The sequence below is a fragment of the Engraulis encrasicolus genome, chromosome 19 (genome assembly GCF_034702125.1).
Source record: "Engraulis encrasicolus isolate BLACKSEA-1 chromosome 19, IST_EnEncr_1.0, whole genome shotgun sequence".
Classification (NCBI taxonomy): Eukaryota; Metazoa; Chordata; class Actinopteri; order Clupeiformes; family Engraulidae; genus Engraulis; species Engraulis encrasicolus.
The window spans coordinates 38,338,342-38,363,553 of NC_085875.1; the positions used below are offsets into that span (position 1 = coordinate 38,338,342).

The window sequence follows — 25,212 nt, forward strand, 5'->3', positions numbered from 1 at the left end:
GGTAACAGCAAATTTATAACGCTGTGTCTTAAAGGGACAGTTTGGTCAATTTCAACATGCAGTTGTATTGCTCACGCTACCCTTGACTTGTCAGTACCTGGTGATGCCACATTTTTCGGCTCAGCCCTTTCCGAGATATGAGCAATTCTAATGGGGGCAGCGTTTGTTTACATTTTTTAAAAATGAAACATAGGCCAACTCCAAATATTTTCCCAAAAGGTACTGCTGTTTGCTAGTTGTCTGCTGATGTTTTATAACCTTTTGGATGTTTTTGGGAATAAATAAAAATGTTTTTTTGAAATGTAAACAAAGAGCTGCCCCCATTACAATGACCAGGATCTCGAAAACGGTTGAAGAAGAAGAAAAAAAAATCTCAGGCACTGACAAGTCCAGGTTAGTGTGAGCATTACAACTGCATGTTGAAATTGACCAAACTGTCCCTTTAATGGGTTAACCACTGTGAAATCTGCATTGTAACTGTTCATGAATGTGTTATAAAGTACGCTCAATATTCCAAACCAGTTGTTTTCCAATTGCTTACAGGGTTATATAGCAGTGAGATAGGGGTACTTGCAGTTAGGAGAAAGGACTCAGATTCAGGGTATAACTTCAGGGAGTTGCAGCTGGATCTGAAAGCCAGATGGATTCGGACAAAAAAAGTGAGTTTGACACTACAGATAACGTGAAATTAGCATGGATTATTACCCACCACCACAGTTTTCAATGGATAGACCTTCTACCTCTTTTTCACTTAATTTGAACTTCACTACTGTTGTTTACATCGCCCTTGCATGTAGTTCATAGTAGAACTGACACTGTCTGAGATATACAACAAACCCTGTGCGTAGCTGTACATAAGCATGATGTGCTATGCATAAATGTGACAATCCACAATAAAATAGGCCGCAAGTTGGCCTGGGGGCATACTGAGTTTATCACATCTCTGATTCAAAGCTTTACAATGATACCTCTGACGATTGGCTTTGATAGCTCTGATAGTTAATTTTGCCCATTATAGAAAATAAGACAGAATGTATACTTTTAGACAAACCAACACTGTTTTCTGAAATATTGAGTAGCTTCTTGAAGTCTTTTTTTGTGGCACAAATATTAACTTACCATCATAATGTTAACAGCAAATCAGCACAGTTAATGAGCAAAAATCAGTTAGCTAATCAGTCAAAACGTTTTTGCTCCAGATGCTCAGTTTGTGAATGATCACAGTGCCAACCTCATTCATTCAGAGAGTCACGGTGCCTGTAGTATTGGCTGACAGCCTTCTGTCCAAGAGGATGATACACAAAGAAGACCACGCACATGTCAAAGCCGGACACTAAGGCAGGAGAAAACGAGGAGACTGATCGAAGTTGTGGATGCCAAAGGAGAACGAGTGAAATCTTTTTTCACTGTTAGAAAAGAATGAGCCTGAGTTGTTGGAAGATTTGGGTATGTACAGTACAGTGATTTAGTAAGTTGTGTATATATGCTTAACTCTTGATATTTAAAAGGTGTATATTTATGGGTGTAATAGTGGATTAATGTAGGCTATTCCTGTATTTCTTTTTGTTTTGTGCTATGTGCCTCACTCCTTTTCATTTTTATTTCTACTTTGCAGACGTTCAAATATGTAGTATCTCAATTCCCTGTTTAAACAGGCTCTCTATTCTAACAATTAGCTAGAAATCACATAGACATGAAAGGTAGCATAAGGTCGTGGTGGGCATCCCGCGCTCAGCCAGAAATACCAGGGGAGTATTCCAAGAACCTAGCTCAATAGTAAACCAGGTTAAGTTAACCTTGAGGTAGTGGTAAATCATCTAATAGAAGAGTATGGAGTCCCTATGTTCTCAAGTTAAGCTTAAATTACACCTGTGGGCTATCTATTAGCAGGTTTACCACTTCAGGTTGGCAGGTTTATCACTTAACCATGTTCTTGGAGTACCTCCCAGATGGTTTTGGGCTCAATTCATGGGTCTGCCACCACTGCACCCTCGAGGAAGAGTCTTAATCCCTTTGCTCCATGACATCATATAAGGACACTACTGTGTTTTCAGGGTCAATTCATGTCCACAACACTATTTTAAGACCAATTTCAAATCATCAGTGTGTCCCTTATTATATCCCCGAAACGCGGAGCGTAAGGTCTTTCATGTTAACGCGATAACTTTTGAACGGATGTTTGGATTTGTCCCAGATTTTTTGGGTGAATGCTTTAGGGCAGGTTCATGAACTGATTCGAGTTTGGAGGTCAACACTTTCAAGATGGCTGAATTCAAGATGGCCGAATTTTTGTTTGGTCCATAACTTCTGACCGGGTGGATGGATTTGTCCCAGATTTGGTGTGTGAATGCTCTAGGGTAGGTTCATGAACTGCTTCGAGTTGGGAGGTCAACACTTTCAAGATGGCTGAATTCAAGATGGCCGAATTTTTGTTTGGTCCATAACTTCTGACCGGGTGGATGGATTTGTCCCAGATTTGGTGTGTGAATGCTCTAGGGTAGGTTCATGCACTGATTCGAGTTTGGAAGACAACACTTTCAAAATGGCGGAATTTTCATTTGGCCCATAACTTCTGACTGGGTGGATTGATTTGCCCAGTAACACCTTATTTTAATGGTTCACCATTTCAGTGAATCTACCATATTAGGTACAGTGTAATAGCCAATGTAACAATATTTAATACCATGTAATACTAGTGTAATACCAGTGTAACAATATGCAATATCAGGTACAGTGTAATAACGAGTGTAACAGTATGCAATACCATGTAATATAGTGTAATACCAGTGTAACAATATGCAATACCATGTAATACCACTTACGCACAAACACATGATGTAAGTTTAAAAAAAATGGCGGTGTTACACTGGTATTACATTGTATTAAATATTGTTACACTGGTTATTACACTGTACCTAATGTGGTATATCCACTGAACCATTAAAACAGTATTACCATTTGCCCCATTTTTTGCTTCATTTTCACAATAGTCGTTTGGTATTAAGCCTATGCACGTCATGTCACGTCTGTATGTATCATATACGTTTACGAAATAGTGGACGGGAGTGGTAGGAATGATGGGGGACTGGAAGCGTCGCGTTTCGGGGATATACCTTAAGCAGTCGAAGGCGACTGCACAGGCAGTCTAGTTGATCTAAAGGGTTACTGTGTGTTTGCTTTTGTGTACACTACAGTAGCTGGAAAGTGCAGCAGAGAGAGGAAGAGGTCTTTGTCACCTCCCATACGAGAAAGATATGGGAAAAGGAGACACAAATGTGAGTATGCAGATCTCCTTAAATAAGATGAAGTGTTATTATCCAGAATATATTTAACACGCTCCCATCTACTTATCTTATCAACCCAAGAAAAAATACTTTGTACATTACAAAATGAATCTGGTGCTGTTACTAATGATGATTATAATGATTGTTATAAAGATGAAGAAGAGGAGGAAGGAGAAGGAGAAGGAGAAGAAGAAGACGACGACAAAGAAGAAGAAGACAGTGAGGAGGGTGAGGGTGATGGTGAGGATGAGAATTACTCTGATGAAGAGGGGGTGGAAAATGAAGACGAATATGATGATGAGAATGAAGGCGGCCAGACAGTTATTCAGGGATCCACAATCTAACGCCATAACAAAAAGTAAACTGTGGTTATAATTTGATATCCCACCACTAGATGTCACCAAAAATTTATATTTTGCTAGAGGGGCCGCAGCAGGTAAAAAACCCCAAAAAAACATAACCAATTAATACAAGTACCGGTAACTAAGTACGCCAAAATAATCCAAGCATAAACTAAACAATCTTCCGTTTAGTTAGGAGCTGTATTATCATTACAGTATCATCTACTGTGCTAACCCTGTTACATAGATTTTTGACAATAAAGTACACTGTACTTGACTTAACTTGACTACTGCATCTCCGAAAATTACTATAATTATAATTTTTATTTTATACCAGGGCTTGACATTAACTTGTTCACCCACCGGCCTCTGTGGCTAGTGGTTTTCCTGAATCACTAGCCATTCAGGTATTCCACTAGCCACCGATTTTATATCGTTTTTCTATTCTTTATCATGATAGCGTACGTCTAACCTCGGAAGATGAGGTGCTAAAGCAAGATGACTGTATAGCTTTCAACATGGAAGTGTGTCAAGCAAATAGAAACTGAGTTACTGAGCTTTTCTTCAACTTAAATACAAACAATTGATAGCCTACAGAAGGGGCAAACAATAGAATATAGGCTATGATGCGTATGTCATACCAAAGAATAAGATGCCAGCCAAATTGGCTAGTGACACTAAACTGATTACTAGCCACAGCCAAGTTTTACCAGCATTTGGCCGGTTTGCTGGTGCCAGTGTCAAGCCCTTTTTTATACATGTGTGGCCCGACCCATGTAAGAGGGGCCTTGGCTGGAATCTACTGGTATATGGGGGGCCTTGTCATGGTTAAGCTTGGGAATCCTGTTGCCTAGTACCTAACTTCTTTGCAAATCAACTAGTGTGTGTGTGTGTGTGTGTGTGTGTGTGTGTGTGTGTGTGTGTGTGTGTGTGTGTGTGTGTGTGTGTGTGTGTGTGTGTGTGTGTGTGTGTGCCTGTGTGTGTGTATGTGTGTGTAGATCCCCTCTACATATCTGTTTTCTTTTGCCAATTTCTTTTGGATATTTTTATGGTGGTTTATGTTATGTGCTTTTAAAGTGTTTTAAATAACTTTAAATAATTGAAGCCTGTGTATTCACATTGCCTATAATGATTGATAATACGTTAAACATGTGTGTGTGCCATCATAGTTTATGTCCAATATTATAGGCTATGCATTGCATCCATAAATAGTGGAGAAAGGGGTTGGTTGTCAAAGGTTATGTCATATGTTACACACGTCATACTTCAACCTTAAAGGGACACTGTGTGAGATTTTTAGTTGTTCATTTCCAGAATTCATGCTACCCATTCACTAATGTTACCTTTTTCATGAATACTTACCACCACCATCAAATTCTAAGTATTCATTATGACTGGAAAAATTGCACTTTTCATAGGCCCTACATGAAAAGGGGGATCTTCTCCATGGTCCGCCATTTTGAAATTCCAAAAATAGCCATTTTTAGCTGCAAAAATGACTCTACTTGGACCATACTAGAAAATATGTGTTTATTACTCAGTAAACTTTCATGTTAAGATGAAATTTGGCAATAGGCAGCCCAGTTTCAATGAGCAGCATAGTTGCAGTACCTTTTTTGACCATTTCCTGCACAGTGTCCCTTTAAGATCGTCTCTGGTTTAGTCAGTTGGGGTTGGTTGTCACAATAGCCTTGCCTGTGGTTTAGCAGCAGTGTTTTACGTTCAGTTTGTGTGTGAAATACATTAGGCTATATTTATACTTTTTAAGTTCTAAAAAAGTAGCAAATTTATTTTATGATTCTGTATGCATGAGCTATTACTACCACATTTCATTGAAGTTAGACATAAAAAAGTGACACATAGAAACGCATAGACCAAGGAGGTACTGTATCATTGGCATAGACGCATAGAAACGCATAGAAACCTTTGCCTATAGGAATCAAATGAAGTGGGAACGAAAGGGGGCAGGGACATGGGGCCTTTGGGAGTAGGCTACCCAACAGGCACCAGCAGCGGAAAAGAATAATAGCTACTTGGATCCAGGCGTTAGGGCAAGGACAGTCCAGCCTGAACGGAGTTTACACCTCTTTTAAGGGGAAAGACTATTTTTTCTGGGTATGTTTTTTGGTGTTGGAGTTCATACAGTAGTACATCACCGCATATTTTTGATGGGCATACCAAACTCCGCAAGTTTGCTAGCTGAAAAGTTAGATAGCTAGCAAACAACATTGCTAAGTAATTAGCTATCTACCTAGTCAAGTTAACTTGACTGGCTGGCTGAATTAGTTCTAATTTTGTTTTGTCGGTCATGAAGTGTTTCACGTATATCATATGTATCTACTGTTAACCATATATTTTTTTAGCTCTACAATGAAATGACGTCCGGGCTAAAAGTCAGTCATTTCAGCGCTCCGAATGTCAATGCTTAGACTATTTTCGGAATGGAGTACTCACAAATTTACTGCTGCATTGATGCCGCCGCCTGCTTTTGAGTTATGCTTTCAAGAAAGAAAAGTAAAAACGAAGCCTCCAAACCAGCCGAAGTCCACGGAAAATATGTGAAGAAGGAGACCTCGCCACTTCTAAGAAGTAAGCTCATTTATATAACAAGTCAATAACGTCAGAAGTTACAGACATGTTGGGATGCTTTTGCTGGGTGTTCGCCATAGAACTACACACTGTAAAGTCCCAATGCGCGATAAGTAATCTGTCATTGAATGTGTACGTAAAGCCATGCATCCGCAAACAACAGAGCAGTTAACACTAGACTGAGCCCAGAATTTTCATAGGCAGAATAGTGCAACAGAGATTCGACTGCAAGCAGTGTAGCCTGAACCCTAGGATGGTGGTACGAATATAGTCTTTAGTTTTGGTATGATTTTAGAAAATGATGTCAGTTGTAGGCAATATGATTTTGACCGTGATTATGACAGTGATTTGGGCTGCTTCTTTATTGTGCATATGTATTTGAAACATAGTCTGTTTCTGAACTATTTCCCATCATCAAGACTCAAGACTTGATTAGGTAAGCAAAGACTAATGTGATCAGCTTGCTACCGTTGGGCCATGGCATATGGCAATATCTTATTGCATCCAGACCCTCTTAGGAGGGGAATGATGGAAACAGTTTGCGAACCACTGTCGTAAACAAACTGACAACCAAAACAACAAGAACAACAATAACTGCAGCAGCAGCACTCAGGGTTCTCCTGTTCTCTCCTCTCCTCCTCCCCACAGACCTGATGCCACCATTCATCCGGCATGGGCCGACCATCCCACGGCGGGCCGAGGTTCCCCTCCCGGAGCCCATGCCTGCCACCAGTTACCAGTCCGTGGGGCCTTCCGACCCCGGCCCTCCCCGGGCTACTGCTGATGGCCCCGGCGCCGCTAAGAGCTTCATGCGGCCTCAGCCCCCTCGCTCTGCCCAGGAGGCAGCGCTCAGGGCCAGCCAGCGGCTGTCGGCCCCGCCGTATGGCTTGCGGGGCCCAAACGAGCTGGCGCTGGACTACTGTGGCTCCCAGCAGTCATTCCTGACCACGCCGGGGCTGGGGCCGCCCGTAGAGGCCGAGAACGGTGGTGGAGATGTGTCGGGGGCGCGGTTCTACTACTCGGACGGCCCTCCGCCGTCTGCTGTGGCCCCTGGCTACTACGAGGGCCGCAGGGGCCCCCCTCAGGGCATTCGTCGTCAGCAGCAGCCTCCGCCGCTGCCGCCTCCCCAGCCCCAGCCACCCCCACCACCGCCAGCACAGCTGCCTCCCCAGGAGCGCTTCCATGACGACTATCGCTACTATGAGCACCACGCCAGCGAACACGCCTTCTCCAGGATGCCCCCACACACTCCGCCCCCGGCTCAGACCAGACCGCCTGCAGGTGAGTGATTCCTGGGGGCCTTATGTAGCATTTTCCTCAGGCCAAGTAGCATTGTGTGGTGCTGTAACTGGCCAGAAAAAGTCTGGTCAGTGCAAGTGTTATGCGTATATCCCCATTGACATGTATGTCTGTGTGGCTGCTAGATTTTCATTCTATGGTGCAACACCACCGAATATTATCTGCATGGGAAACGGGTATGTCAATTGGCAATGACTCCAAACATTACTTGTCATTATCATCCTCCTCTGCCGGTGTCTGAAATAAGGCACATACGACTTTGATGCCAACGGTTGATGTTGACAAAGCATGTGAGCGAGAACTTCTTTTCACGATGTGGGTGCATTAAATACAGCACATTTAAAGTCAGCCACAAATATGCACGAGGCGATGAGCTCGTACCAGTTTGATCTACTAACTGATCATGCGTGAGGTGTGGGGGGACAGGTGGGGAGGAAGAGCTGAAGGGGGGAGCAGTGCAAATTTGTGTAGGGGTGTGAGACAAGGCGCTGCCTATATTACACACATGAGTGAGTTGTGGGCCAACCAGTTCATGGGCGCGTGTCCTCGGAGGCAATATGCAGACCCTTGCAGACGAGCATCAACGCGGATAAGCAACTGCAGGAGTTGCAAGGTCCGTCTGCAGTCGCATTCATCCTGCGATAGTTTGGCACCATGTGACATGTCACATCGTCGGTGCAACATGACTGAAATTTGTTAAATTTGACAGGTAATCTAACCATCATGCAGCATTTTCAGCCAGAATACATTGCTGTCAACATGCGCATGTAGTCTTTGCCGTATCTCGAATAAGGCTATTGTGTGTTTTGTCTTTCTTGTTTGTGACAACCACTATTTACTACTCCTTAGTTTTGTCCAGTCCACCCTCATGCTCTGTTACCTTTCCATAAGTTAGAGTACGATAGACATGTTTAATTCTGAAAGAGATTAAATTGTAGGGAAAGAAAGGAATCACCGGAGCATCTTCAGATGTGGAAATTAACTTGTTTTATTAGGCAAGCGCCAAGACTAACGTTTCCACGTTCTCACGTCTTCTTCAGAGTCAATAGCGTCGAAACGTTAGTCTTGGCGCTGGCCTAATAAAACAAGTTAATTTCCACATTTGAAGATGCTCCGTTGATTCCTTTCTTTCCCTACATTTACCAGTCCTTTCCCGTGACTCACCAGATTGTTAAGTGCAGGAGCGCGGAGGGTATCTCTCTTTACTACGGGAGATGATTGTGTTTCCTCTGCTGAGGCTTCATCAGAGGCAGGCAGCCTGGCGAGGAGGGGGTTCCTCATCCACCATCATGGCACTGGACAGGGGTTTACAGATGTAGTCAAGCCGCTGAGAACCCCAGGGATGACTGTGACTTAAAAGGGGCATGAAGTAGGATTAAAAAGTTAATTAAATACCATCCCGAGTCAGCTGAATGCTCCAGTCCATGTCAATTCACATGCACACAGGTGACCCTCTTTGATTTTCCGGATTTTGCCAGGGGCGGAATACACATTGACCTGGTCTTCTGCTCAAGTCTGTGAATTGTTTGAATAGTTGAAGGGTCCATGTTGTAGGAATGCTGCTGCCTCAAAGTGTGTGGGTGTGGGTATTGGTATTGGTATTGGTATTGGTGAGTGGGTGGGTGGGTGGATGGGGGGTGCTGAAGATAGGCACACCCAGCCGTGCGTGTCCCACTTGAAGAGGAAGCGTGGTGCCCACTCCAGGCGGCAGCATCACAATAGCAGCGGCTTTATCTGACGGAAAATACTGACACAGCCCCAGACAGGGCTCCGACTCCACACACTAAAAATATCCACTTCTAATTCTGCAAATTCCTTCCTTTGGATTATGCAATGTGTATACGAGGGGCAGTGTGTGTGTGCGTGTTTGCTTGTGTGCATGTCTGCGTGTGTGTGTGCGTGTTTTGTATGGACTGTGTCAATTACTAGGAGTGTATGGGCAGGGTTACTCTGGTCTTGCTCCCCACCCAGTTCGATTCATTTTTGGTGCTATTTATAATACACATGCTGCACTTTGCAGAAAGACACACACTCACAAACACACACACACAGCCAGAGTAATGATCATGCAGCTGTGACATTTTGCAGTAATTAGAAGGGCAATGACCGTTTTTGATTCTGAAATGCCCTGAATTCTGAAATTCTGAAATACATCCTTAATTGCCATCAGCCCCAAACGCACACACACGCACACACACACGCACACACACTCTAAGACAGAGATACTGATTGGTTGAGTTTGATGACGACAGAGTGTCTGAACAGCTCTGGAATGTCAGCCCCTCTTCCCACATGGGCCGTGTCATTCTCACACAAGCTACTACTGACACACACACACACACACAACCTTAAACAGAAACTCACTCTGTGTGTGTGTGTTTGTTCATTCATTCTAAAGCCTCACATGACCACACACATACACACACACACACACACATTGCCTCAAGCTATGTGTTCAAGGAGGCAGGATACACATTCTAGTTAACAAAAGCAGAACGTTGTCGTACCAATTGATCCTCTTATAAGGGTTGTGACTATTTTCATGTCGGTTTCCATTTCCAGTAAGTCTTATCATGCATGTGCTGTCACTGAACTGCAGGGAGTGTATTTACACTCATTCTTTAACACGTATCGTGTCTGTTTGTGAACATAAGGAGATCATGCTACCCATTATTCCTATGGGGGTATTCCATAGCTGAGTAAGAGAACTGGCTGAGTAAACCTACAGGAAGTGGTAACCCTGCTAAGAGATAGACCACATGTGTCATTCAGCTGAGAAAAATGAGGACTCCAGACTTTTATTAGATGATTTACCACTACCCTAAGTTTGACTTAAGGGAGGGTTTTTATTACTTTCTGGACTTGTTCTGCTTGCTTTTTGACAGCTCTGCACTTTTTCGGTGTGTGTGTGTGTGGCCTGAATTTGTCATGGCTGGTGATGGGTGGATTGTCCTTGAACACATATGCCCCAGGTTATGCCATGATGGGTCCGTGTTTGTGGAAGAAAAACATCCTGGTCCTGTGTTTTTGTGCAACTGACAGGTGTGTGTGCACATGTTAGCGTGTGTGTGTGTGTGTTTTGAGGTAGAAGAACAACATCAAACTGGGCGAACAGACATCCTGGATTCAGAAAGGAAAATCCCTGCCACATACAGTATTTGCTGCAGCCAATTCAGTGAAATGGCCAATCCTAATAACCACAACCCATTACAACTAGTTAGTGAAATCCCCTTTCTTAGCAGCACATAAGACTTTTACTTTCCTTGTTCAGTTTTTCTGCCCCTGAAACTGGTGGACATAGGAATGTCATTTTATTTCATTTCCTACCGTAAGTAAGCTTAAGTAAGTTATATCACGAAAGTGAATACACCCCTCACAGTTTTGCAGATTTTTGAGTATATCTTTTCATCTTGGTCTCAAGAGAGATGAACAGACCAAGGATATGGATCACTGGAACCATGTCGTGTGATCTGAAGAGAACAAGATAAACAAATTTGCTTTAGATGGTGTCAAGCATGTGTGGTGGTAAACAAGTGAGTTTTACAAAAAAGGTGTATCCTCTCATAAGCCAAGCATGGTAGTGGGACTGACATGGTTTGGGGATGCATGAATGCTGTCAACATTGGCAATCTGAAATACACCTAAAAGAAACATGCATGTCAACATGCACTGTGACTACTGAAGCAGATCATGATATTCTCCATAGGATTGCATTCAAATCTCACACCAATCTATTTAATCCAGATGCAGACTCAAAATTTAAAAGTTCAATGCAAAGAACGGTTGAAACGCACACTGATGACCTCCCTTGTCATCCCTTTTCATTTCGAGATGATTCGAGCCAACATAGCCCCTTCTCTACCGGATTTTAATCTGGGGTGTACTCACTTTTGTGAGTACATGTTCAAACATTAATGGCTGTATTTTGTTTTTTTCGGAGTGAAAAAGAAATTTAAGCGGTTAAATATGTTGTTAAAAGGTCACTAATCATTGTGTCAAAGTGAAATTTCTGTAATGCTTTCCTATGAAAAGATATACTCAAAAATCTGCAAAACTGTGAGGGGTGTATTCACTTTCGTGATATACTGTAAATACAGGTGCAGGTGTTATTTAGGACAACATGTAGGACCGTACCAGTGTAGAAAATCAGATCCTTATTGGTCATCTTTAAGATGTCAAAAGTGACAGCCAAGTTTGCCTTAGTTGCTACTTCCTCGAAAAAGGCTGCTGGGGTCCATATTGTAGCCCATATGACGGAAAGTCTTAGAGCTCCTGTTGTATGCTCTGCTATCTCTGTCCTCCCAAAATGAGACACTTGTCAAATTAGTTCAATTTTACTCGTGTAGCATATTGAAACCACTGTGTAGTTGGACCAAAGAGCTTTACCTTAGAAGTGGTAGTGGATGGTGGTGGTGGTTGGCCTGGCTATTGCCACACTAGGGGTTCCCAAACTTTGCCATGACAAGGCCCCCCATATACCGGTAGATTCCAGCCAAGGCCCCCCTAACATGGGCCGAGACACCCATTTTTTTTCTTTGCACCCGGTTTCACAACTCCATGAAGTTGGTGCATTCCTAAATCCATTTAAATACTACAGAAAGCATAACACATAAACATTGTAAAAAAATAAATTGATTCCACTGGGATAGTTTAGCTTAATTTTGGTTTATTAAAGTTATTCTATTTAGGAAGTTATTCATTTTATTTTGCTATATTGTTCCTGCCAGTCTGCCGCGCCCCCCACTTTGAAAATCACTAGATCACTAGTGAGATTTGTGTCATTTTCTCATAGGGGAGGTTGTTATTACATTTAAAACACTATCTAAACCTTCATGGAAAGCTAGTTTTACATCTGCTGCCGACATGATGGATCTGTAACAAACTACAAGCTTTTGTTTTGGCTAATAATATGTCTTGCTCTCCCTCTCCGTTCTGTGTTTGGCTTCCCAAGTTCAGACCAAGACTGCAGCGAGTGATGCGCTGCGGTGGTGGTGTGGGTTGTTGTTATCACAAGTCCACTAGAGCTTGTTGTTCTTCTTGAACAGTCTCTGGGGGAGGGTCACATACACTGGTTGCCTCCCCTGAGGATGGGTCTCCATGCATGCTATTTGCATCCACATGCAAACCTTAATATAGGAAAGGAAGACACAAGCATGGCTTACAAGTAACCAGCGTGGAGGAGAGAGAGATTGCTGTTGTACTGTCCAATTACATTTTACAGTTTTATTTTGTTGTTCTTTGTCAAAGACAACCTCAAGTATTTTGGCTTCAGTAAGGTAAACTAAATGCAGCATCAAACTATGCCTTGTGTGTGCATGCAGTTACTGTGATGGTTCACTGTGTGTTGCAAGAAAAGTGTCAGACTTTTGGGCTAAGGCAAGCTGAGCACACATACACATAGATGGGTAATTAAGTGGTTAGATATTTTATTACATTGTACATCTATTTCTCCACAGGAGTGGTGCAAAGTCAGAGAGTCTGGAGCTCGCACTCAAAAAANNNTTTGCACCTTTGTAAATACTGCACGGCATATTGTGAGATCATTAAAAACCCACTTTATTTGGGCATCTCTTTTCAAGTCTTTTTTGAGTGCGAGCTCCAGACTCTCTGACTTTGCATTACTCAATATTTCAAGCCAACGCACCACCACATAACTAAAGCCACATTGAAAGGCGCAGGCCCTCTTTTTGAATTTTTCAATACTTTGCTATTTCTCCACAGGAGTGGTTAAATATGTGTAGCATTCCTCAAAATGGTGTGTGTGTCTCTCATGCGTTTTCCTTCATGCCAAGTTGGCACCGTGTTGCTGGCACATAGCAGATAGCCTGTCGCTGGCATGTAGAATTTCTCAACTGTCCTACTGCCAGTCCGCTCACCTGCTGTCCCTCCCCCCACTGTGTGCGTGTGTGTGTGTGTGTGGCGTGCGTGTGTGTGCTACTGGAAGAATGCATTTGAAGGTATATTTTTAGTTCTGTGGTCAGACTGGCTTCAGCGATGTTTACATACTGTGTGCTGTGTGTTCTCCTGTGAGGTGTGATTAAAGTGCATATCTGACCTCATTGCAGGATTTGTTATGCCGTGTGTGTGTGTGTGTGTGTGTGTGTGTGTGTGTGTGTGTGTGTGTGTGTGTGTGTAACTTTCAGTAGTTGTAGTAAAACAGAATTGAGAAGAAGTATTTGGTGGCGTCAACTTGGTTAGTCAGCATCAATATGGAATATAAAAGTCTTCTGCTTAATTTCATTTGGGATCAACAAAGTATCTATACATAGGGTCCAGCTTGATATATTACCTCCTGTCCTCTCCTTTCGCATGTGGCTAGCAACCGCTAGCAAAACAGAAATGGGACTGCCCTTGTACCTGTGGATCATATGGTGGATAGTAGACATAGGGTCCAACTCAGTATCTAACCTCACATCCTGCCCTTTTGATTGTAGCCTTGTGATGTGAGGCAAGATGGCACTGACAATAGATGTTTTATTCAATATCTTGCAAAAGCACAATGTTAAGGTCATTTTCTCATTTGCCATCGGGATTGAATGGGGAAAAGTCCCCCAAAAGTGTTGGTGCCTGGGCTGACACTGGTGAAACGCAATTGTTTTCTCCACGGAGGCGGTTCGTCAGCTAAGCACAAGGCCGCATGCAAAAGGAGAGGACAGGAGGTAATATATCAAGCTGGACCCTATGTAAAGATTTACCTTAAGCCTTTTGTAATAGATAGTTCATATGTGAGAGAGGGAGGGACTTGTGACATCAGAGCAGTCAGTGGCCTCATGACTGGCTGGGGCTTGGAGGAGAATATTTTTCTTCTGACCTCGGGAATGAAGCCGACACGCTTACATGCATGCACGCACGCACGCACGCACACACACACACACACACACACACAATCACAGTCTCTCTCTCTCAAACATAGGGTAGAATCCCAAGCTGTGGAGGCCACAGACCTGAGAGTACAGCCTTGCCCTGTGCAGGAATGCCTTTGGTTATGACTTGTTTGTGTCTTCTTGTATGTGTGTGTGTGTGTGTGTGTGTGTGTGTGTGTGTGTGTGTGTGTGTGTGTGTGTGTGTGTGTGTGTGTGTGTGTGTGTGTGTGTGTGTGTGTGTGTGTGTGTGTGTGTGTGTGTGTGTGTGTGGGATGAGAACATTCCTCAGTTGAGGAACTGTAGCAGTCTCTGAGGAACAGACTACACTCGAAGGACTGCAGAACCATCTCTCTCTCACTCACACACACACACACACACACACACACACACACACACACACACACACACACACACACACACACACACACACACACACACACACACACTGAGCTCGTTCAAAAATTTCAGAGCATCTCGTCTTTCTTCCCCTCTGCTCTTTCTCTGTGAGCAGTTAGCACCCCCTTCTCTCTTTATTTTTTTCCGTCTATCCTTTGCATGACTTCCCTTTAAGCATTCTTTCAGTATGTCCTTTTTAGATGCGTCCCACGCATCTCTATAAGAGGCTTTGGTGTCCGTCCGTCCGTCCGTCCGTCCGTCCCTCCGTCCGTCCGTCCGCCCTCCCGTGATGTGTTTCCCTCCCGTGATGCGTTTCTGAATTGTGATTCCCTCCTGTGATTCCCTCTTGTGTCCACAAGGTGGCAGTCGCTCAGTTTTGGCCTGGAGCTCATGCGTGCAAACCAACCGTGCTCTTTGCCTGTGAGAAAAACATGGCGGCACTTCCTGTTGATTTTCACATGAAAGTTTTGCTTAATTTAAAGTCCCTAAGCGACTATACATGTTGTGGCTTCCATATATTGATGTAAAAGTGCCCCACGAAGTAATGAAGCACAACAAAGTTACTCCACATTACCATTTGACCACTCGTTTTTCTATGCTAACAGGGTAGCATGTAGCATTGTAAATGATCCAGGGAGAAAGGGGGAAATGTTGTGATTTCAGTCCGCCTGAGGCAACGATTTTCGTGGGGAAGATGACCTGCATCTCGGTGGCATTGAACCACGCCCCCGTGCCTTATTTGGCTCGCTCAGCACGTGCGTCCTCAGTCCAATCGCAATGCTTTATTTTCCCCAGACGTTTAATCGCATTTAAGTGAAAGTGCCATGTATACACATCGCAAAATAACTCTTAATCCGATCTATTTAAATCGCATTTATTAAATCGGACTTAAAAACATCATGTACACGTAGCCAATGTCTCATTGATTAGTTTATGGAACTTACGCTTTGTCTGTCACGGTCCACGAAGACAATATCCACGTGAAAACGCAAACGCCTGCAAACCACTGTTTTGACAGAAATACAGTTCACCTGTCGCCTACTCTGTTTTCTTCCCAAAGCGGCATTTAAAAGTATTCCATGAAATCCAACACCAACGTCACTTCAAATAGGCGACAGCATCATGCTCACACATGAAATAACACTTCAGTGAGGGGGGGACATCACTGCTCTCATATTAAAGTGAAAAGAGAATTTCACATTTTAGTTTATTTAATGTAGGCCTATGCAAAATTGCAAATAGCCTATTCATTGAAATCTGTCCAGAAAGGGTTGTAATGTTTGCCTGTTTTTTATGTTTGTAATTAAAAAAAAAAAAAAAAAAAAGTGATTTAAAAAAAAAAAAATAGCCTAACAAAAATAGAGATTTTATGTTAAAAAAAATGTGATATGGGATGGACCGATGGCCCCCCTAAGCTAAATTCGCCTTAGGTCCCCACATTGCTAAATGTAGTGTAAGGGATTATTTTGAAAAGACAGTAACATGTAATCAGCAATGCATTACAGTTTTTCAGTAAATTGCCCAACACTGTTGAAATCCTATGGTACTTTTTCAAATCCAGGCTTATACAGTACATGGTAGGCTTATTGATAAATTGCCTTGACAGGTTATGAGGAGGCCAAGGGGGCGTTTGGGCAAAAAAGGTTCAGAACGGGCATAGACGGACGCATCTGTTGTCCGCCTGTCGGACTTGTTTCTCTTTATCTCCTGCTAATCTGTCTACATCTATCGATTCTTCCTTTGTTTGTTTTCAAGAGTTAACAGAGCTAAGGTGTCATCATGCCTGTTTTTAAGTATTATTATTAAAGTACAAGACAGTACAGTTGTTCGACATGTGCAAAGTTGTTATTGATAAATGAAAGAGTTGTGTTGCTAAGAACAAAAACGGAACGCCTGATTGTGATGTATGTTTTTTTATACAGTTATCTCTTTCAAGCACAAAAGTGCATTTTTTTGTCAAACATTGCATAACATGTTTTGGAAGGATGGAAAAAATAACAAGCTGTTCAAGTACAGGAAGTGCAAGCAAAGCTTCTCGTTGAGACCCAATATTTACAGCGGGTCTCAATCAGCGCACTGCTGCACTCCAGCACTATGTCTGTGTGTAGGTCGCACACTTTGGAAAAAATAAATAAATTCAGTGCACTGAAAGTGCCCGGATGCTTCCCTAATAACGGTCAAAAATGCAGTGCCTGTACTATGGACACTGACTGCACGCATTAAACTGCTGGCATATTGTTTGTGTAATGGAAGAAATGTGACGCTCAGTTCAGTAGAAGAGTTTTGTGACCCACAATTTGCCGTGGTCAATACGTTGTGACCCAAACTGCGTGTCGCACCGTCAGATTTTTCCAATAATAATAAAAAATATTATCATGCATTTCATAATATGCATTATTATTTGCATTGTATGCTGATATACAATGCGTCTTATGAAGTAGTGGAGAGGAAAAGGCCTATTAACCATGTTTCACTCATGTCTTCAACATCATAGTCATTTTTAGTGCATTGCATCACAGCTCCGCGACCCACGCAGGAACCCTCCGCGACCCACTTTTGGGTCCCGACCCACCAGTTGAGAATCACTGCTCTAATGCATGGTTCTCAGACATGGGGCCTGGGGAACGCATGCGGCCCACCACATGGTTTAATCTGGCCCTAGACTTGTAGTGGAATTTTGACACATTTCACAATTACGTTGGTTCAGCCGGTCTCATCCTCTCCTTGAACTCTATCCTCTTTCTCCATTTCTCCATCCATCCATCCATCCATCCATCCAGCCTTCCAGCCATCCAGCTATCCATCCATTATTATTGTGTTAAATCTTATCTGATCACCTCTCAATCCATTCATTATTATGTTATGTTATGTTGTGTTATAAATAAAGTAATAAAGTATTAAATAATAAAGTAATGCTACAGTAATCTTAAAAAACAACGTAATCTCCTGATAGCCAGTCTCATACATCCATCCATGTGTCCATGCATCCACAGGCATCGGGCGCATGCAGGCCAAGTCCCTGGGCAACCTGTCCAGCCCGAGCCTGGGCAGCGGCGGCGGTGGTGGTGGTGGTGGAGAGGAGGTGCCCCTGCCAACCGGCTGGTCAGTGGACTGGACCATCCGCGGGCGGCGCTACTACATCGACCACAACACCAACACCACGCACTGGAGCCACCCGCTGGAGCGCGAGGGCCTGCCGCCTGGCTGGGAGAAGGTGGAGTCGGCCGAGTTCGGGGTCTACTACGTGGACCACGTGAACAAGCGCGCCCAGTACCGGCACCCCTGCGCGCCCAGGTGAGCCTACTGGTGCATGCAATTGTAAGACTGCGTTTTTTGGCTTACTGTGCGAACACACCAGAAGTGGCAAAAGCTAAAAAGAGTTACTGGACTGTTTTCATCGGAAGAGCGACATGAGCGATAAAAGCAGAATGCAATCATTCCCTCATTCAAATTGGCTGTGTCGGCTGTTGCCGAAACGTATCACAGCTCATTGCCATAATAATCGCCGTTCAGCTACAGTACAAGCTGTCGCTCATATCGCCTCTTATCGCCCAAACTGCTTTTGTGTCTTCAGTCGCCAGCTCCATACAAAGCCATATAAACATATATTATAAAGTATTAAAACATAATATACAATAGAAATATAACAAAATGTGGTGCTGCTTGGGCCGTACACTGTGTAATGGCACAAACACACCAAAAGCGATTAGAGCAACAACGGCGACGCATTGTTGTATTTATATTGTGTCCAGAGACTCTACACGTAACAACACCAGGCTGCACACTCGGGGTGACACTACTGTACATTCAATAGGCCATTTTTTGAGTGTTACATAGAAAAGTAAGAGATCCTCCATGCTCTGTTCATCACTATGTTGAAAGGGCTCACAGGAAAGGGATGAGTTGAAAGTACAACCGTGTCCTCACACAGCTGCATGAACATTGAAACTAACTAAGGCAAATTCCTTTTAAGTTGTCATACTGGCCAGGCCACTTTGTACCTATGTAATTTTCTAATGTTTTACATTCTCTCTCTCTCTCTCTCTCTCTCTCTCTCTCTCTCTCTCTCTCTCTCTCTCTCTCTCTCTCTCTCTCTCTCTCTCTCTCTCTCTCTCTCCCCCCCACAGTGTCCCTCGGTATGACCAGCCCCCTCCCCTGCCCCCTCCGGTGACGTACCAGCCGCGTGTGTCTGAGCGTGTGCAGCCGGTGCTGGTGCCGGCCAACCCCTACCACACGGCCGAGATCCCCGACTGGCTGCAGGTCTACGCCAGAGCACCGCTCAAGTCAGTACCCTTTCTCTTTCTCTTTTTTTTTGTTTGCGTCCTCGCTCGCTCGCTCTCTCTCTCACTCTCTCTCGCTCTCTCTCTCACCTTCTCCACTAGCTCACACCATCTCACTCACACATTTATTTCATTGATGCTTATTCATGAATAGGTATCATATATCATACCTGTTATGTACATGTATCAGGCACGTGCACTCCAATACGGCAGGGGAGGCTGTGCCTCACCTGTCTCTTCTAGACTTCATGAGAATGATGAGATGCAGTAAATGTGAATAATAGTAACAATAATAACTACTGTTTTCGAGCATATTTACCATAACTACCATTTGTGCAGTATTTAAACAGTTTCAATCATTTTCAATCATTTTTGTGGCCAAAACCGCACTATTTTCCCACCTCCTGCTCCGAATACACTGAATTTGGGGCAACTCCCGAGTTGGCCTCACCGCAGATTGCGCAATCCCTCAGTAACAAGCTTCAGCGCATGCGCCATTTTGCTCGTTCTGTGTATGCAATTCGTAATATTGTATTAAACGTTTTTATACACTTAACAGAAATATGTATGGTGTGCCCACATTTTCCTGATATTTGTTTTCACTATTTTCTACGTGTGATTATCATTTCTTTACTCTGGCATAACCCCATTGAAAAATAGAGTAGTGCGGCGAGCAACACATTGGCCTCACCCTCATTCTGCCGTTGAGTCTAGCCAGAGAGAGTTTAGATTGGTCTAGCTTTGTCAGTGACGTCATAGCGCCACTATATGAAGTTCAGTCATTAGTGTTGGCTAGCTTGTTCACGTTGACTGCTACCATCGAAGTGGATTTCATAACGAAACTAAGATCATTCTCAAAGTTGGATTTCCAAGGGAAACAAGACGTGATAAAGAATGGACGACCGACACCAGAGCTGAGGAAATTGTTTCAGGAGATTGGACAGAATATTATTTGATTATTTCACAGTGAGTGGTACAACCGAAAAGACTGGCTATGTGGAGTGGGGGGCAACAAGCAAAACAACGTTAGCAGTTTGCTAGCTGGGTTGGATATGTCAAACCGTGAGAATATTATTGCGAGAAGCCCTGTAATCAAGACAGCATTTCAAGGTAAGGAAATTTGATTATTACATTTGCCCGCCGTGGCGTTGACTTGGGTCTAAGTTTTATTTGATTTTGTCAAGATGAAGGAAGAGTTGTTTGAAAAATAGTTCGGTTGCATTGGTTTTACAGTAGCTATGTTTCACATATGCATTTCAGGCGTAATCTTAACCTGCAACTAGTGAGAATGTTTTGAATGACATAGCAATGGCTACATGTCTCAAAGAATAATTCATCACGAGTGATGTTGGCAACAGAACGAACTAGGGGTTGTGGGTTCCTGGATTTTGGTTTGGTTTGCAGCTGTGTGTTCACTTTGCCAGTCCCAGTATGCCCAAGTGATAACGTTGCTTGCTATCCTAACGAGGCAGTTTAAAATGATAATAATCAAACGCTGTATAATACACGCTTTGGGGTTCGGCTCGTCTGACATTCTTTGAAATGTCCATCCTCGAGATGAACGACTGTGGAATATTTCAGCGTCATTGTCTATTGTTTAGCCTATAGTGTTTAGGTTGAGTTTGGGTCCGCAGTGGTATGATGTGGATGAGTGGGATAGTTGACGGTTCTCAGGAGGAGTGTCCTCAAATGACGCACCATGTCGTGCCTATTTTCTGTCTACTCTAGTCTTTTCTACCGGAGGTGGTAGCTGTCCATGATCACGGCCACGTCTGGCTTCATTATCTATTTCACAGGCTACCAGAAGGATCATCCCGGTGGGGTGATATTCTGTTGTTGAATGCATAATGTGAATTGTTGCTGTGTAAGCGGTAGCCTATTACAACGCAAGCATCGGATCTGTAGGCCTATTTTCGAGTGGTGGAGTGAAAGGAACGCTGATAAGCAGACCTCAAAATTCACCATAAGAGCATTTTTGTCCAAAATGCTCGTGTGGCTTGGGGTTATCAGCGTCCCCTCTTTCAAAGACCAGAAAACACTGAGAATGGCCTTGTATCTTGACGGCCTATAAAAATACAGTATAATCCTGGACACATATCGCGTCTGATCTGAATGTGGTGTCCACCTTTCTAACAGACATATTGGTGTAGGGAGGAGGAGTAGGCCTAGCAGGCCTAGTAGCGCAGCCTGTGCAGTAGGTAGCCTAGGTAGAACTAAACGTGACTCTGCCGCCAGTTATATGGTGAACTTGACTCAAACTTGTTAAATGGCACTGTCCCACCGTTGTTTACCCACGCCCCCTGCGCCAACGCCGAGTCTGGACCACTGAAGTGTGTGTGTGTGTGTGTGTGTGTGTGTGTGTGTGTGTGTGTGTGTGTGTGTGTGTGTGTGTGTGTGTGTGTGTGTGTGTGTGTGTGTGTGTGTGTGTGTGTGTGTGAGTGAGAGAGAGATATCTCTAATGGCATTTTCTCTAAATGCAGTATGTTTTAATATGTAGGCCTACCTTATGTTCAGAAAGCGACATATGAAACTTATAGGTATTTGGCAAATATTGATAAGTCACTGCCTCACCAGCCATAAAGCTGACCGCACGTTACTGACATGTATGTATGTTCACTAGTGGCGTTGACAATCGATTCGGTAATGAAGGGCAGGACAAATCAATAATTTCAATTACTTTTTTGGGCATTTCCGGAACAAATGAACTTTGAAGTAAATTAAAGCACTTCAAAGCAGTGAAAACTGCAGGACTGATGCACACAGCTGCCAATAACATGTTCAGTATCTGACTGCTTCAGGGCTTGACACTAACTTATTCCTTGCCGGCCACTGTGGCTAGTGGTTCTAGCTATTCTACTAGCCAAAAATTCGTTTTTGTTTGTTTGTTTGTTTATTATGACACTGTATATCTAACCTCAGAAGATGAGTGCATAGCTTTCTACATGGAAATAAATCAAACAAATAAAAANTGAGTAGCTGAGCCTTTTCTTACACTTAAATGCAAACAATTGATACACAAGGGGAGAAGTGCAGAATCGGCTATTCTCGTATGACATGCCATAGAATAAGCTTTACCTGCCAAATTGGCTTGTGACACTGATATTGTTACCAGCCAAAGCCAAGTTTTACCAGCATTTGGCTGGTTGGCTAGTGCCAGTGTCAAGCCCTGGTGCTTGTACTGCCTCATGACTGATGAAAATTTTCCCTTGATTTCTGTAGAAATGCAATGCAGTGCTGCTAATACACACCTCTAATGTCATCATGTTCACCTTGTGCGTGTGCATGTGCCTGACTGCATGTGGCACCAGTGCCTGCAGATAAGACCACATCCTGAAGTGCGTGTGCACTCGCGCGATTTATAACATGATGCGTGTATGAGTGCGTGCACGTCTCTCTCTCTGTTTTATAACATGACCTCCCCCTCCCTCCTGTTCCGTTCAGGTACGACCACATCCTGAAGTGGGAGCTGTTCCAGCTGGTGGACCTGGACACGTACCAGGGCATGCTGAAGCTGCTCTTCATGAAGGAGCTGGAGCGCATCGTCAAGGCCTACGAGTCCTACCGCCAGGCCCTGCTGGCCGAGGTGGAGGCCCGCCAGCAGAGGCAGCAGTGGTACGCCCAGCAGCCGCCTCCGCCCAACTCCTATCCTGTTAACATGTGATAGTGCAGGGACGTGTATATACACACACACACACGCGCGCACACACACACACACACACACACACACACACACACACACACACACACTGCATCACCAGCACCAGCCCCCGACGCCCAACTCATATCCTGTTAACATGTGATGGCAGAGGGACGTATATACACACACACACACACACACACACACACACACACACACACACACACACACACACACACGGCAGCACCAGCTCCTGACACCTAACTCGTATCCTATTAACATGCAATGGCACAGGGACGTGAAAAGTGTCTAACCATGGCAGAGAAAGGGAACTTCAACAACTTGCTGAAGACGGAAAAATGGACCCTCCTCATCATTTTAAAAGATTTTATTGACAGCCTGTTGCCTCAAATGGCTTGTGTGGATGTCATTTTGGCAAGTCAGCAAAGAACGGTGCTGTGCACTTACCTAGTTTGAAGAATTTAAGGTTTCACCAATTTTGTTTCCCCCAAGTAAGATGTACTTTTGGACTTTCTGTGTTCTGGCATGTGGGAGAAGGATGGAAGGTAGCATGATGGCGATGATAATGATGATGATGATGATTATGATAGCGGCGGTGGTGGTGGTGGTTCTGGTAACGGAGCTCCAAGCTTTCCCTGGACCAGGGAAGTCCAGCTGTGGCCAGTTCATGTCGTTGCTTAGAAAGTGTTGTATTGCCACTCCCCCAGCCCAATCCACTGCACCACCTCCGTTTTTAAGCTCCTCCCTCAATATGTATCATACGTGTGTCTATCCACTTTATTCCTGCTGTCGCTACTGGGACGACAGAAAAGGGGTGCAGTTTACGGTTTAGCCGAAGACCCACGTAAACAAATGGGCTACCTAAGCAGCAACTTTGTTGACATTTGTGTGAAGCACATTATTTAAACGTGCTGGTTTTATTTTCAATTACACTAAGAAGCTCGGGAACAAGTTGACCCGTTCATAGCTACAAAAAAAACAATCAAATCAAAAAAAAAAAAAACTAATCAAACTGCATTTATGTGTCCGAGGCCACTTTTTCCATATCGTAATCCCAATCCGTAAGCGTAGACATTAGACAACTGCCTTTTTCAAGTATGGTCCTCTCTCCCGCATGTTTACAATGTGAGGATTAATTGTATTGAAATTGCAGCGGCAGATAACACAACAAGGCAAAACAAAGCATAAGTGCAACCCCTTTTCTGTGCATTGTATGATGGGACCTAGGAATAAGGTGGATACGGCTTGGTTTGAAATGTTGTGGTTGGCTCGTGGGCTGACAGAACTCTTGACTTGAGGCTATGACATGGTCGAGCAAATGGCATCCACATGTCAAGGTACCGCATAGTGCTGCAGTACAGTGGCGTGTAGTACAGTGACGCTGTAGTACTGTGGCATTTGGTGACAATTCAAGTGAATATTTATGGAATGATTATAGTACATGAAAGCCCGTTCTCTCCTTGACCCCCCTGCAGTGCCTCCGTGAGGAAGGTCCCCAGTTCGGGAACCACTGCTTTATGCCAAACAAACTAGTGCCTGTGCCACTCAGGCCAAACCCAGCTGAACTGAAATGATGAGACTCCTGAGCTCCTGTCAGTGGACTCAATCTGAGCAACCAGACTTTCTCATTGTTTACAGATGTCACAGGCATTATGGTGGCTACTATAATCTGAAGATTCACTCCAATTTACACTACACAAAAGTGTGTGTGCGTGTGTGTGTGCGTGTGCGTGTGCGTGTGTGTGTGTGTGTGAGCGCACGTGTGTGTGTTTGAGAGGGACAGAGGCAAATTGATATTTTTTTAGCTGATATAGGCAGCTTTCCTTTTTGCATAATGATTTTATGTGTGTGTTAAATGTTGCCTCCAAAAAAAGTTTGATACTTTAAAAGTATTTTTATAATGGTATTTCAGTCATAATCCTCAATGTAAATGTCAACTGTTTTGTTTTCCTCTTCTTTACAATGTGTCTGTGCTCTTTGGAGACAATCCTCTGTGCTCACCCGGCGATCCCCTAACATAGACCGGGGGTTCAGCTCGGGTTATATACGTCTTATTTTAAAGACGGTATGTTATATATTAATGTATTTTAAAGATGGTGAACTTTTGGAAGCCCATACTTTTAGTCTTGCCGAATGCCTTGTGGTCACAGTGGCTCCTGGCTGGAGCGCTCTGCTTCATTCTGAAGACCCGGTCATTATATGGTTGGTTTTTTTGTCATTCAGTGCTCTCTGTATCATTAAAAATATATTACAATCTAATATACTCATGTGCTTTGACTACAAGGGTCATTTTTGTCGTTCTGCAGTCCTTTTTTCCCCTTTTCTCTCCTTTAAGTGGCTTTGGCCACATTCTCCCTGAATATTGAAATGGTGCACTTACATAAGGGACAAACTGTCTTGTGCAACAACTATTATGGCCTCCATGTTCTGGGAATATCAGTTATTAAGAGCAGCTAAGGTTGGGAAAGGATGTCTTTAACAAGGAGTAAGTTACTCTAGATC

At 43.6% G+C, this 25,212-nt stretch overlaps 1 protein-coding gene across 1 annotated transcript; it reads left to right on the top strand.

Annotated features, from left to right (window-relative positions):
* Positions 1 to 5,598: 5,598 nt before the first annotated feature.
* sav1 (salvador family WW domain containing protein 1) lies at positions 5,599 to 24,973 on the top strand. Its single transcript, XM_063184328.1, has 5 exons — positions 5,599 to 6,214; positions 6,863 to 7,495; positions 17,766 to 18,066; positions 18,900 to 19,055; positions 22,494 to 24,973. Exons 1-5 carry the CDS (start codon positions 6,121 to 6,123, stop codon positions 22,711 to 22,713), a joined length of 1,404 nt encoding a protein of 467 aa, XP_063040398.1. The 5' UTR covers positions 5,599 to 6,120; the 3' UTR covers positions 22,714 to 24,973.
* The last annotated feature ends 239 nt before the right edge of the window (positions 24,974 to 25,212 follow it).

Excerpts from the sequence above, each read along its gene's own strand:
- sav1 (XM_063184328.1), top strand. The coding sequence starts at position 6,121 with ATGCTTTCAAGAAAGAAAAGTAAAAACGAAGCCTCCAAACCAGCCGAA. Across the intron at positions 6,215-6,862 it reads GACCTCGCCACTTCTAAGAA|ACCTGATGCCACCATTCATC; the intron begins GTAAGCTCATTT and ends TCCTCCCCACAG. Across the intron at positions 19,056-22,493 it reads TACGCCAGAGCACCGCTCAA|GTACGACCACATCCTGAAGT; the intron begins GTCAGTACCCTT and ends TGTTCCGTTCAG.